This window comes from Notamacropus eugenii, chromosome 5, assembly GCF_028372415.1.
Source record: "Notamacropus eugenii isolate mMacEug1 chromosome 5, mMacEug1.pri_v2, whole genome shotgun sequence".
NCBI classification, from domain to species: domain Eukaryota; kingdom Metazoa; phylum Chordata; class Mammalia; order Diprotodontia; family Macropodidae; genus Notamacropus; species Notamacropus eugenii.
In genome coordinates this window covers 54,955,868-54,970,422 of record NC_092876.1, presented here as the reverse complement: position 1 = coordinate 54,970,422, position 14,555 = coordinate 54,955,868, and the positions used below count along the sequence as shown (strand labels likewise).

Here is a 14,555-nt window from a genome sequence, read left to right as displayed (position 1 = left end):
ATGGGAGGGCTTGAAGAGAAAAGAGGTTTGGAGTAGTCACTCAGGCATGTGACAGCCAATCATGGAAGAATAAAGCAGTCACCACCCAGTATTGAGGACCCATCTGAGAAGAGATAACCTCACTTTGTTGTGGTCTCAGTCAGCACCAGGATGCCCAGGCTGATGCTGCAGATAACCCGGGGATGTGTTGTGGCAAGGCACAAGAAGGGAAAGGATCCAAGGGGAACAAGGGGAACTCGGTGCATGGTCAGACTGGTCAAACCCAGAGCCAAGACTGTAAACGCCAGAGCAGGACGGATGGCTGGGGAGAACAGGAAACGGAGGTGGGACTGGGGGCTAGGACAAGCAGGGCAGAGAGAGATGGAGGAAAAGGAAAACATGATTAGAGAGAATTTCAGATATCTGCATCATGGAAGCAGTGTACTAATGGGTGAAATCAAGAGAAAGGCCATCTGGTGACCAAGATGGAGGGGACAAGCAGGTCATGGCAGTATTAGCACAGAGGTTGAAGTGAGAGGAAGACTGTTAGGCAGGGACTGAGCTCCTTGAGAAAAGAAGGAGAATAAGATGGGGGATGGTCAGTGATTATGATAAGGATGTGGACCAGCTGATAAAGACAGATGGCCTAGACAACAGAGTTTCTCTTTTGAGGGGAGTGGGTGTGGAGAAGGACAAGTTATACATTAACCACTTAACAGGAACAAGGGCAGGAGGCAAGCAAAACTTTGAAAAAGGCCTAAGGGCTTTATGGAGTCTGGAAAAGGAAGGGAGAATTTGGTCAAAGTTGAAGTGTTTTCACATTTTTTGGGGGGGCCGAGACTCCTTGGGCAGCGAACAGCAAAGCCTAGGGACAGATCCTTTTTCAGAATCATATTTTTAAATGCAGAAAATAAAATATATATGATTGTAAAGGAAACCAATTATACTGAAATTTTTTAAAATTAATGTTCCCCCTGAAATCTCTCCATGAACCCGAGGCTAAAAGCCCCTTATCTAGTCCAATACCCTGATTTTAAAGCTGAAGAAAATGAGGCCCAGGGAGCCTGAGCATAGATTTATTCAAAGGCATAGAGAGAATAAAGAACAGAGCTAGGATAGGAGTCCAGGCCTTCAGACCCCAACCCAAACACTCAGAAAAGATTTAGGTTAAAAAATAATAACCATTTTTTCTCTTTCAAGTATAGATAGACCTTGCTTTAATATACAATTGCCATGCACAAAGTGACTTTACGTAGAGAATTCTGAAAGAAATCCACATGCCAAAAAAATACCTAAGTTAACTTATTGTAAGTACTGTGCTCTCTTTCTCTCAGCTCCTGGCCCTCTGCTCCATGACCTCCCCCCACCACCAAAAAAATAAAAATCCTTCTATGTGAATAGACAGGTAGAGAGATGTCTTCCCCATCTGCTCGACGTCCAGATCTGGGCCTTAGCTTGAGACGCCAGTGCCCTATTATGCCTGCCTGTCTCCTCTCACTGGCCCACCATGTGCGTGCCTTTTTCCTCTCAGTTCTGGCCAGGCCCTGGTCCTACATGTTCCTCTTCCTGCTTTCATTTCTCTGTCCCCGGTCCCCATATGTCCTTGAATTGTGCCCCACTCTCTTCCTGCCTCCTTCCCTTGATTTCTTATTATCAGAAGGCAACTTCTCATTACATGAAAATCTAAAAATCACTTTAGGTAGAGTTCTGAGGAATGTATCTCTTCAAAAGATAACTATGCCATGTTCTTTGCTTGACTATGCATGTTTGTAACTGGGGTTATAGTTTCTTTCTCACTAGGGAGCAAAGGAGATTGATGATGGTGGAAGGAAAGGGAGAAAAGGCAGATTTTCACTGACTGAAAAAATAAAATTAATAAACAACCCCCACCCCCAATCCCACCCCAAGATACCCAGGTTACAATTGTCTTCATTCCACACCAACCCCACACGACTTTTTTTTTTTTTAAATTTTTATTTTTTAATGTTTAACAATCACTGCCATACAATTGCGATTTTATCCCCCCCACCTACCCCCCACTACCCCCCTCCCTCCCCACGACTGCATACAATTCTGTATAGATTCTACATATACTTTCCTATTGAGTATATTAAGTATCCCACACGACTTCTTTTAAGGATGTGATTAGCATTAGCTAAGTGTCACAGAGTGCTGGGCCTAGAAGACCTAGGTTCAAATCCAGCCTCAGATAATTACTAGCTGTGTGACTGTGGGTAAGTCACTTAACCTTTGCTTCTGTTTCCTCATTTGTAAAATGGTGATCATGTTATAGCACCTATCTCTAAGGGTTGTTGTGAGGATCAAATTGTCAAATGTTTGTAAAGTGTTTAGCAAAGTATCCAGCTCAAAGTGAGCACTTAAAATGCTCTTTCCCATCCCTTTCCCTTCTCCTCTAGCTACAGACAATACAAAACCATTTCTGTCTATAGCCTCTTAACCTCAAAGGATGGCAGAGTCAAATGTAAGACTATGTTTATTTCAGATCTTGCTAAATTCAAGTTTTAACAAAATCATTTACAAACAAAAATCCCCAAATAGAAAATCAAGCAAACAGATTTAAAGCGAAATAACTGTGACATTTACAAATAGCCTTTTTCCCTTAGAACATGAGTGAGCACAAATTCTTTTTCAGGGCTCAAGGAACACACAGAAAGCAGCCATCCTTTCTTTTCAGATAAGAAAATTTGCTAATTCGTTACTAATCAGTCACCTCAGGATCACACAAAACCTCATTTTCCCTAGCTATAATTTTCTGTTTGATTTGTAAAAGATAGCAACGGACACATTACCTTCTGACCTTACAAAATTACTCTTGATTTACATGATTTTGTGTTGCTTGGAATTATTCTCATGTAGTTTCCTTTCTGTGTATTCAGCCCAATCTATAGTAGTAGATGTTTCACACTTTCTGAATGCATAAAATCACAGCCAAAACACAGGAGAGAACACCCCATGGAAACAGTCTGAACCTTCTCTGTGAAGAGCTGCTCACTTGGCTCACATGCTGCAATTCAGCTCACTCTCCCTGCTAAAGGGGATTTCACTTCCCAGACCACAAGATCTGCTTTCTTAATCCATTTATAAAGGAAGGTCTTGGCCTCCAAACCTGCTTCCAATGTCTAAGTACCAGTTCCTGCCTTGGAGGGTCCTCAGGACTCATCTGGTGACAATTTTCCCTTAAGTGCAATAAAATGCTGATTAGTTGGAACGCAATAGGAACCTTCAATCTGACAGAATTTTCCTAGTATCCTCATTTTTAAGAAGAAAATGTTTTTTTTGTAAAAAAAAAATCAAACTTCCAAGGGGTTTTCTAGAGAATATAGTTACTTGCTGAAATGAATTCAGACCAGTTTCTCCTTTTTCCCCTCAATCTTACCTATTAGCTATATTGTCAGAATGCATTAGAATTATAGTTGTGTCATTTACAACCCATGTGACCTTGGACAAGCCAGCTCTTCACTGTCCTCAGCCTCCTATTCCATCGCTGATTGCACTCTGCTAAGTGCTGCCTCAGACCACCCGCAGTCTGCCACCTCTGCTCTTACACACATGCTCTGAATGAGAGGGGTGAAGATCAGACCCTTCTGACTGGGTCCACTGTAACCTGATGTTACCCAACCTCCCCTGGGCCCTCACTGCTGCTGGGCAATCCTCCTCTGCTTCCTTCATCAACTCCCTCTCCCACTCTCCACAATGGCTCTTGCAAACCTTTTCTTTGCCTCCCCTCTTCCTCAAGGGTTAGGGCTCTGCCAAGTTACCCCAGGTTCTAATTACCCCAGGAAGAGGACCATTAATTATGGCACCACCAAAAGTAAATTTTGAAGTAAAAGTTACGAAATAATCTTGCTTTCTGACCCAATAATTGTATTACTGGACATATACACTGAAAATGCTATTTTTAAGACAGCTATATTCTGAGATTTTCATAGCATGTGATTATTTTCACAGTGTATGTCCCAAATCAGGATAATAGGTAAATAAATTTGGCCTGACAGTCTGGAAGACTTGAGTTCCAGGTGTAACTCGGACATCTAAGTTGTCCCTTCAATGACTGTACAAAGAGGGCAGCTCTACTTTACTGGAGGGAGGTGCCTAAACCATTAAGCCACAAGCCAATGCAAGCCCAAATCATAACACACAAAGATCGCTGGAAAGGTCTTCCAATGAAAAGTACAAAAATGTGACCCAGAAGAATGGTGCCCACAGGAAGGCCGCAGAGAAGAAGGGCAAATGAGAACCAACAGATGGGGAATACTGATGGAGACAAAGAGGGAAGAGATGAAAGCTACAATATTTTGTGTTCAAATTAGTTCATATAAATGTAAGTATTTTCTGAGCAAGTTGAGTATCAGGTTTTTAATGCACCACTCGATTCAGTAAGAGAGTAAGACAGTGCAAAGCACTGGAGAAGTGTAAGAACCACTGGAGAGGAACAGTAGTGTGCCTCCTCCAAAATGAGGGGAAGGCCACAGAGTGAATTAACAAGAGTTATTAGCAAGGCACCTCTAGGAGTTAATAAACATTCAATATCAATCAATCAATCAACCTGGGATTTTCCTGGAATTTCTTGGAGGGGAAAAAAGTAAACTCAACAACAAAGGATAGATTTGGAGCCAGGAGAAATTCTTCATGGCCATTACAGATGGAAAAATCATTTTGCAAACTAACTGCAAAACTCATGGGCCTCTGACTCTCACGGGTATGTATCTTTACCCAAAAAGGCTGCCTGTTTTTCAGTCGTTTCAGTCATGTCCAACTCTTCATGACCTCATTTGGGGTTTTCTTGGCAGAGATACTGGAGTGGCTTGCCATTTCCTACTGCATCTCATTTTAAAGATGAGGAAACTGAGGCAAAATGTTAAGTGACTTGCCCAGGGTCACACAGCTAGTATCTGAGGCTGGATTTGAACTCAGGTCTTCCTGATTCCAGGCTCAGTGCTCTATCCATTGTGTCACCTAGCCACCAGAAAGGCTTCCTAATGGAAAAGAAAGAACACTCGAAGATGGGAGCTGCAGACTTGGCTTCATCCTTTACTACCTGAATGATCTGGGCAAGTCACATTAACCCTCACTGGCAAAATAGGGATATACAGCAACTTCTGTACTACCTATCTTACATGCTCCATGGAAGGATCAAAGGAGATAATACTTATTCATATTGCTAGAGGGTTTTGAAATTTACCAAGGACTTTTCTCTTAAAAATCCTATAGTAAAGGTAGAATCCAAGTACTATTAACCCCACTTCACAGATGTGAAAACTGAAGCTCAAAAGTGAACTATCTCATCCAAGACTCCATGGCCAGTAAGTTTCTTATACGTACAATTAGGAAGTTGAACTAGAGACTAAGGTTCCTTCCAGCTCCAAATGCTATGATTCAAAGGGAAAAAAAGTGAGACAGAAACAAGACTCAAACTTGTAGTCTTTTGACTTCAAGATAAATGTTTTATTACACTGTGTAGTCTCCTTATATGTGTGTATGGGCAGTACAACTGTAAATCATTATCATTATGAAATAGTATTTTGTTTGTAAAAGAAACTTGTAGACATTTCTTTCAAAATATGCCCACTGAATTTCTCCCAAACCACTTTGGCTCATCTCTGGGGAGGGGATGTCACATTCACAGGCCCCTTTCTGAGGTGGGCATCAAGGGGAACCATCACTTACCTAATCCTTCCAGTTCCTGCACCACTTCTTTCCAGACAGGCTCGATGTGGATACAGCTGAAGCACCAGTCCGAGGTAATCTTGATGAGGTAGGGCTTTCGGAAGCTGTCTGGGACCACCTCATTGACATAATGGGAAAAGTGCAGCAGGTACTTCTCATCAGATGAGTCTCGCCGCTCCGAATGGAACGGGAAATGAAAAAAGGATTCATCAAAGTAAAAGCTGTCATGGAAATGATGGAAGTGGTGACTCTGTGGCTGCTGTGGCTGGTGGTACCCAGCGTTTTCACCCGCATCTCCGTAGCGATCAAAGTTGGACCTCTTTTCTTCATTGGAAAGAATCTGTTGAGAGAAAATTTGAAAAGCTCAAGAGAATCAAAGCACCCCACATAATAGGCCAAAGACAGTGACAATGGATGGCCACCCTGCTGAGCAGTCTACACATGCTCCACCGTGTACTGAAGAGGATATTATGTGTAGCTACTCAGGCTTTATGAATCAAGCTCCCAAGGCCTGCAGGGAATTGGAAGGGTTGTGACTCTCCTGGCACCAACAAGACTGGATGGGACAAATCAAATATGACAGTAATGGTCAACAGCATCATTCTGCCCTAAGTGAGCTGGAGTAATTTAAACAAATCTCTGATTAGGAAAATTAAGGGATATCACCCAGAATGCCTTGCATGTAGTAGATGCTAATTAACATGTGCTTATTTAATACGGCCTTGTACAAGAATTAGGTTATACATTCAAATGTCATTCCTTAATCCTGTTGCCTTCCCTCTGTTAATTCCTATTTCCTACACACAGCTTGCTCTGTATCTGACTGTGTTGTCTCCAACCATTAGACTACAAGCTTCTCAGGAGCCTGCCTGCCATCTGCCTCTTTCTGTATCCTTGGTGATTAGCACAGGACCTGGCATACAGCAGGTGCTTAGTAAGTGTTTATCAAGTGAGGGGCTCAAAGGTAGACAAAGTACTAGCAGTCCCATTTCTGCTACCACTAATCATATGAATTCAAGGAAGTCCTTGTGAGACAATTTCTTCATGTCTACAACAAAAATGACAGTGACTACTCATGAAGATTTGTGGTGATGAAACAACAGATGTGATAATACTTGAAAATGCCAAGGGGTGGGGTGTAAACTCCTCTTTAAAAACACAATAAATGAATTTGTGTAAAACTATCAAGTAGTGTGCAAATTAAGACATTATTATTATCCTCACTATACTTGTATTGAGGAACAGATGACGCACAAGCGACAAAGTTGGTACAATACCTCGTAAGCCTTGCTAATCTGAATAAACTTGTCTTCTGCTCCTGGATCTTTATTTTTGTCAGGATGCCTGGAATTAAAAAAAATAAGCCAACAGTGAGAAAAGACTTTCTCTTAGACACCATCCCTCAATGCCCTTGGACACAGCTGGTGATACCAGAGGAAAACAGAAGGAAACTTGGTCGGAATGGTTTCTAGCAAGGGGTCAGTTTGTCTCACCTAGCTTTTTAAAGAACAGGTGGAGCCTTAGAAGAGATAAGTAGTTTCTTCCTAAGAAACAACAACAGAAAGGCAGGCTTTCAAAGCACCATGTTGTTAGGACTGACAGGTCTCTCTTTTGGTATTCCATTACAAAGAAGTAGGACATGACTAGGTTTCGAAATTAATCTAGTGACAACCAACCAGTGCTAAATTTGGCTGATGGTTGACCTGTCAGCAAGAAAATACTTCTTTCTCCAAGAGCAGACAGAAAATGTCACTGCAGCCTCGGGATGGTGTGCACAGGCATTTCCCCTAGTTAAATCTGATGGCTCAAGTCACACTTCCAGTGTTCAATGAACCTGTTTAGGACCCATCACATTCTGAACAGCAGCTGGAGGCTGACCTTTTGGGGAAGGTAGTCACCTGGGAGCCTGTGCTGTTACCTGCCCCATGGCATATGTACTCATTAGTGTTCTCTACCAGGCAAAGGAACCCCCAAGATTTCAAAATTTGATCGTTAAAATGTATTTAAACAAAAAATATAATAAATCTGGGCTAATAGTACTGACAATCTAGGTTACTCACATGACAACTAACAATATATTTCCTTGGGACATTTCTTCCAGTACACTCTTTCCCTTTTTATGTACCAATGTCCTCTTCTCCACAAAGAGGTTTATAAGCTTCCTGGGAGCCTCTACATACCCCAGTGGCTAACACTATAGTATTACATGTTAGTTAGCTGAAAGAGTCAATCTTTGTTTTACGAAATGAGGTCCTGTTTGCTATATGGTCTAATCTGTACAAAACCTTTTCTACCAGCTCCTTCAGCAATGTAAATGCCTACTTCTTGGGATAAGGAAGGGTCTAAAGCTGGTCAATCTGTCACTAGAAAGTGAATGAAGAATAAAACCAACTCTATTATATACTTCAAAAAATTTCTTATTTCTTTAATATCTCATAGATATCAGAGGAGCACTTTAGCTAGATTTCTTTCTCCTTCCCTGTCTTCCTCCCTCCCTCCCTTCCTTTCTACTTATCTATTATATACTTTTTGACCTTTTACAGAAACAAAACACTCAAAATATTTACCAATAAAACCAACTTAAATTTTAACATTTAATATATGCTAAGAATCAATGACATTATTTGGGGCAGAAAGGGAGAGAATGCTGAGCTATTTTTTAGGAAAAAAACATAATGTGGCCAGCTATGATAAAGTTTCTGCCTCATGGAAATAAGAGACAGCAGCTCTAACATTATGCCTTGATGAGTGAAAATGTTTCATTTGTCTAAACTCAACTTTTAAAAACTGAAGAGAAAAAATGTTGCAATCAACCAAATTCTTTACATGTAGCAGGAAAATTAAACTTCTAAAGAGGTTGGGTCAAAAGAGAAATCCTTGAAGTTAGTTTGGTAACTAAGCAAAGTTGGTTAAATAAAAAAAGGGGGTGGGAAGGCAAGAGGAGAAAGCTTTCAGCTGACAGTGGTATAAGGGGAATCATTACAGTAGGCATTACCTAGGATCATCTCTCTATAGGACTGTTGTCCTAATGCCCATTTCAATTACTCTGAAATATTTTCACAAACCACAGTGGAATCTTTTACATTTTAAAACAATAACAAATGATCTCTAAAACTGGGTCAATCTCCTGGGAACCCCAAAGTAAATACCGGATTTTGTGACTTCTTCCTGGTCTGGCAACTTCTAAATAAGTAAAACTGTAGTAAGAAAAGTGCTATGGTGAAGTCCAAGGGTTGGCCAGAGGACTTCTGAGGGGCCTTACTAACTCTACCAGAAAACAATCATGTAAAACAACATAGAATGCATTTTGCTAAAGTACTTATCTGCCTCAATTCCTTTTGTATCTTTTTTTTTTCTAAACTAAAAAAAATTTTGTAACACTGACTAATCTACTGGAAATAAACAGACAGTCTTCCTGAGGGGAAAAAAACAGGCTAAGACTACAACAAAACCACAAGAGTATACAAGAAATGGAGAGGACACATAATTTTAAAAGCTTTCCCCCTAAGTGGCTTTGTAAAGATGAGGGTGAAGTTTTTAGAAGCACAAGAAAAAACCCAATAAGACAAGATGTACCAAAGACCCCAAGTCACCATATTTCCGTTGGCTCTAGCTCATCCTTCTAGGTCTACTTATAAAAAAATGAGAAGTATACACCTTTCTGTATCAAAAACTTCAATTCTTTCCATTAGGAAACATTTCCATAGTTGCAGTAACTGGGCATAAGGGTGTTATGTAAATATAAGCAAAGAAAAAATTCACAGATGTTTATGATCTAGGTCTATTGTGAATGGATACTCCTAGGAAAACAAATTCCAGGGAAAACAGCATATGACTCAGTGAATCAAAACAACAGAACCTTGTTCAGTTCTGGAAGATGAAAATGTTAAGCTATCTCCCTGCATTCCTTCAGGATACAAAAACAGTCAGTAAGAGTCCTTGTTTTAAACGGGGAGATGCCCTAAAGTTCTAAAAGAATGATGTTGCCATTTGAAGTAACTATAACTTCACTAATACTGAGTGCTGTTTAAATTAAAAAAATGAGAAGCCAAACAGAAATCTGCACATTGACAGAAAAGCATGACACTTTGGGGTGAAGAGGGACCCTGGAAAGAAATGCTGATATCAAGTCAAGAATAAATGAGACTTCAGTCAGGCTTCACCAGTACTGAGAATTTCAGAGCTCCCCTTTGTTTTCCTGACACCACACAGGATACTCCCCAAATGTTTCCATAGTTGCCAGACCCAGAGTCTTCTCTTACTTGTCAGAGCAAATTCTCTCAACCAAAATGCAGCCCACCCCCTACCTTATAGATGTGACCATGAAGTCAATGAACCATGGCAGGAGCAAGAGGGAGGACCTAGCCTGCCTTCCCCCACACTGGCCCTGGCCCAAGGCTCTTCAGCTTGCTCACCTGCAAAGTGCCCTCCCTCCCTCCCATGGATGCAGGGAGGGATCAAATGCCCAGACACATGGGAGCTCTTATTTCAGACCCTGTGGCAGACCCTTTGCAGGGCCTGCAAGGCTCCCAGGCATCCATGGAGTCCCATTCCTCCTTCATGGCTTCCTTCCAATCACGTTTCTGAAAGTAAATAGCTCCCATTTATAGAGAGTTCTCCCGTAAGGCTTGCAAAGTGCCTTAAAGGCATCATCTTGGTGGATCCTCACAACAGCCCTGTAGGTGCTATTATTATCTTCATTTTACCGATAAGGAAACTCAGGTTAAGAGAGATTTAGTGACTTGGTCAGGGACACAGACCCAGGCCCCTCTGTCTCAGACAGGATTCAAACCTAGACCTCTTTTCCTGGTTCTCTGATATCTAGCTATGAAACCTCCTCCTTCTGATCAACTGGGCAAGCAATTTATCTATTGCTGGCAAAGCTGTTATAATATTTATTAACAGTCACATGATGCTGTGAAAATAGTATGAAAAATCTGGGAACAGAAGGTAACATGACTTTACTTAATATTCCACTCTTTATTTGGAGCCTAGGCATCCAATTTTTGTTCATTGAGGCTTCCCCCCCTCCCCTTTTCCTCTGCTGCTAGCTTTGTACATAGATCTTAAGATCATAGGCTGAGGAGTAGAAGGGATGTCAGAGGTCTCATTTGACAGATTTGGAAACTGAGGCGAAGAGTTGAAAATAACTTGCCCCAAAAGACTTACTGTCAGTAGGAAGCAGCTGGAAGTGGGTAGTGGTGACTTGACCAAGGTCCTTTTTACCGTTTTATCTCTCTCTCCTCTTCTGACTTCTACCCAAGGCTGTTTCTGGGAGATCCTCACCAATCTCCCCTAAGGTGTTTCTCAAAGGACATGAAGTACCTGCCCAGAACCACATGGCCAATACCAGAATCTAATTCTTTCTAATGCAGAGGCCAGTTCTATTCACTATGCAGTGCACCGTCATGTATTTTGCCAAAAATAATTTTGGATTATCAGTGGATTACATCAAACCATTCTATTTCTGTATCGTTTCACCTTCACTAGCCGGTTTAGTCAATAAACATGTATGAAGTGCCCACTATGTACCAGGCACTGGATTAAGTTAAGTGCTGGGGATACAGAGAAAGGCAAAAGCCCACCTTGGCCCTCAGACTTAAAAGTGTGCAAATTCTGTACATACCTACAATCATAATTTTTCTCTAAAAAGTATTTCCATTTAAATAGAAATACTTTCTCAGTTTTTGTGATTTCTGAAATACTTTTTTTTTAAAATTGGTAATAAACAATGAAGTAAAACAGTAAAGTGGGAAGAAGACAGATTGGTAGCCAGAGAACTGATTATAATCCTGCCTCTGACATTGTCTGGTTGTGTGACTGACGGAAAATCACCACGTATCTGTGTCTGCTGCCTCATCTATCAAACTGGGAAAATGGTACTTGCCCAAACTCCAAGGACAGCTATGAAGGTCAACTAAGAAAATGTTTAGGAAAGAGCATTGTGAATTGTAAAACTCTCACTGTTACTGATCAAACTAAGGTGTTATCATAACCTTTAAACCTGATTACTCAAAAATATAGAAAGAAAAAGTTTCCATAAATGTTTCATATAGATATATAGTACAAATGTAGATAGACACAAATGTTAATGCTAACCAGTCCAATTTTAGCTATGTGGCCCTTCTGAAAGTGCTATGCTCACATTAAACTTCTATTTGTGAGTTGTTCCACCTACCATTCCCGGGCGAGCTTCTTATAAGCCTTTTTAATATCAGCCTGGCTGGCTGTGCGGCTGACCCTTAGGACTCTGTATGGGTCAAAATCCAACGCGGACAAGATTTGCAGGATCAAAACCAGAACTATCAAGAACTGCCAGGAAAGGCTCAACGTTCTCACTCCCATTTCTCTTCCTTCCCAGAGCTGAAATGATTGAATAGGTATGAGTTTCAGCAGCAGAAACCTGGACAGTACCGGTCTAGGTAAAAGCAGAAGACATATGGACGGAAACCCTCCACCAAACCCTCCCCCCACAAAAAAACTAACAAAACCTTTGGCAGAAAAAAAAATCAAGTCTCTGATGAAAAGATATGGATCTTTTAATTAGCCAAAGGTAGAAAATTTTGTCTTTTAAAAACAGCATCATGAATTAAGACCATTACACAAAAACACAGTATTGAGAATCAATAGCTGTGGTCAAAAACTCTGGCTCAGAAAGAGTTCAAAGATTACTAAACTTGCAGACATTTAAAAAAAAATGTTGAACAAAAGAACCAGACTAATTCACATTAATGTAGAACAAAGAATAGAAAATTAATATGGGAGAGAAATCAAAAAGAGAAAATTGTGGTGAGATCATTCAAAATATATGTTTGATTTAATTTATTAACAGGAGCTAAATCTGTTTCAATGAACACTTCCATGGAGGCCACAGAGGCTCTTTAAAAACTAAGAATAAACCCTAAGATAGGGCAGGTGCTTGTAGGCATTTCCAAGTCCAAAAGATCAAAGTAAAATTATTTTAAATTTAAGAACAGTAGATTCAGTATTGCTTCAAATTCTATTCCTTCTCTTTTGTTTCCTTCCAGTCATTTTATTGAAAAGAAAAGGAGCGATAATTCGGCAAATTCCTCCTTATTTTAATCATCTGTATTATGATGGTCATATAAGAACTCACAAAGATAGAAGCACAGGGGCAAGATCCAAGCTAGAGAAAATTTAGCTTGCTATTAAAGGTAGAGTCAATGATGAAGACTATACAGTGTCCCATCTTCAGTAAATCTTATTACTATATTCAGTATCTTTCTGAAGATGACCCAGGTTGAGGTAAGAACAAGATAAGGCTTTAACTTTCTTCTTAGAAATATGACTACAGTCAAGTTGTCCTACAATGCATCTATTTTTTTCTACACAGACTCTCCACCAATGATCCAATTTGGAAGGATGAAAATACTAATATGCCACCTCAACTGTAAGAACGTTACTTTTAGAAGATGACAAATGTGTCCCAAAGGCAGATATGGAAGCCCACCACTTGCAAATCCCCATAGGTTTTACTGAACTGAAAGAAAATGCCGGTGGTAACAGTTGTGACAAATAGAGGAGAAAACAAGATGGATCAGAGAGTAACCATGTTAGACAAATGCATACTGTTCTTCAATATCTTTCCGAACATCTACAAACAGGCTACTATATCTTTTGGATATACATTCCCAGCAATGACCCAAGCTTCTCTTCCTAGACAAAGCCTATTCTGAGGCACATGATGAGGTTGGGAGGGGAAAGACAATAAGCATTTATATAGTTGCTACTCCGTGAACAGGCACTGTGCTAAGGTTCTTTAAAAATGTTATCTCACAACAATGAGGGGAAGTTGGTATTATTATTCACATTTTACTTTGTGGATGAGGAAATTGAGGCAAACAAGTTACGTGACTTGCCCAGGGTCACTCTGCTGGTAAGTGCCTGAGAATGGATCTGAACTCAGGTGTTCCTGCCCTCTTCCCTTCTCAACTTGCCATGAGACTACTTCTTCTAACTTTTACTGTAATTTAGCAGTTTCTCCCCGGTGGAAGATTAACTCCTTGAGAACAGGAACTATTTCTCTATTTTTCTCTGTGGCTCCCCCACAGAGAGCTTTGCATACACAGTGGCGGCTTTTCTTGTTGAAATAAATTACTCGGAGTTCGGCTTGGCTGTCGCTGCACTAACTTCAGTCATTGAATTTATTAAAGCCACCCTTTTGTGCCCTGAAAATGGCACTTGGGCTACCATTTGCCTATAGTGTAAAGAATTATCCAAGCTAAGACTCAAATTTCACCTAGGTACAATGGGAGCAAAGGTGATGAGAAGCAGACCAGGGAGACTTACGACAGCCTGGGCAGCAGAGGAGGGACTTGGAATTGAAAAACTGTTTTGGAAGTACAGGATAAGACGTCGTAGGACCGACAAGCCTGATAATGTTACAGATATGACTATGACAATGAGAGCATAAAAGATGGCAACTGGGGCAATGCCACTTCCAGGACAGCGGGACGGAGGACAGCACAGGGCTAGGAGTCAAGAGTCCTCTTCTGTAAAAAAGGGCTGTCACCAGCTGTCTGGCCTTGGGGGAAGGGGGCACGGCAGGGGGAGAGCATCCAAAGCCGTCCGCTAAACTGACAACGACATCCCCCCTCAACCCGAGCCCCGAGGGAGGAAGCGTCCGGCCGGCTGCGGCCGTGGGAAGCCTGGCCAGCGGGCTGCGCGAACCGCAGGAAGGCTTCCCGGAGGCCTCCCAGGAGGGACGGCTCTCCCTGGTCTCGGGCCTCGGGTCCGGGGGAGAGCACACTCGTGCGACCGCCCGCCGAAGTTCAAGGGCGCGCCGGGTCAGGAGCCAGGGGCCGATCGTGGCAAGGAGCTGGGGGGGGCCTTTCAGGACCGGGCCTCAGTTTGCCTCCCTGACGCCG

The 14,555-nt window shown here is 41.4% G+C and overlaps 1 protein-coding gene across 5 annotated transcripts in view; it reads right to left on the bottom strand.

Moving 5' to 3' along the window:
- DNAJC16 (DnaJ heat shock protein family (Hsp40) member C16) overlaps positions 1 to 14,555 on the bottom strand; it is a 33,736-nt gene that overhangs the window by 18,581 nt on the left and 600 nt on the right. For 4 of the 5 annotated variants that reach the window (XM_072608953.1, XM_072608955.1, XM_072608954.1 and 1 more), the window contains exons 2-4: positions 11,846 to 12,030; positions 6,945 to 7,011; positions 5,668 to 6,007 (exon numbers count right to left, since the gene is read on the bottom strand). In XM_072608953.1, the coding sequence (XP_072465054.1) occupies positions 5,668 to 6,007; positions 6,945 to 7,011; positions 11,846 to 12,012 (574 nt within the window). In that variant the 5' untranslated portion in view covers positions 12,013 to 12,030. The remainder of the gene's footprint in view (positions 1 to 5,667; positions 6,008 to 6,944; positions 7,012 to 11,845; positions 12,031 to 14,555) is intronic. The other variant, XM_072608956.1, reaches the window with a different exon arrangement.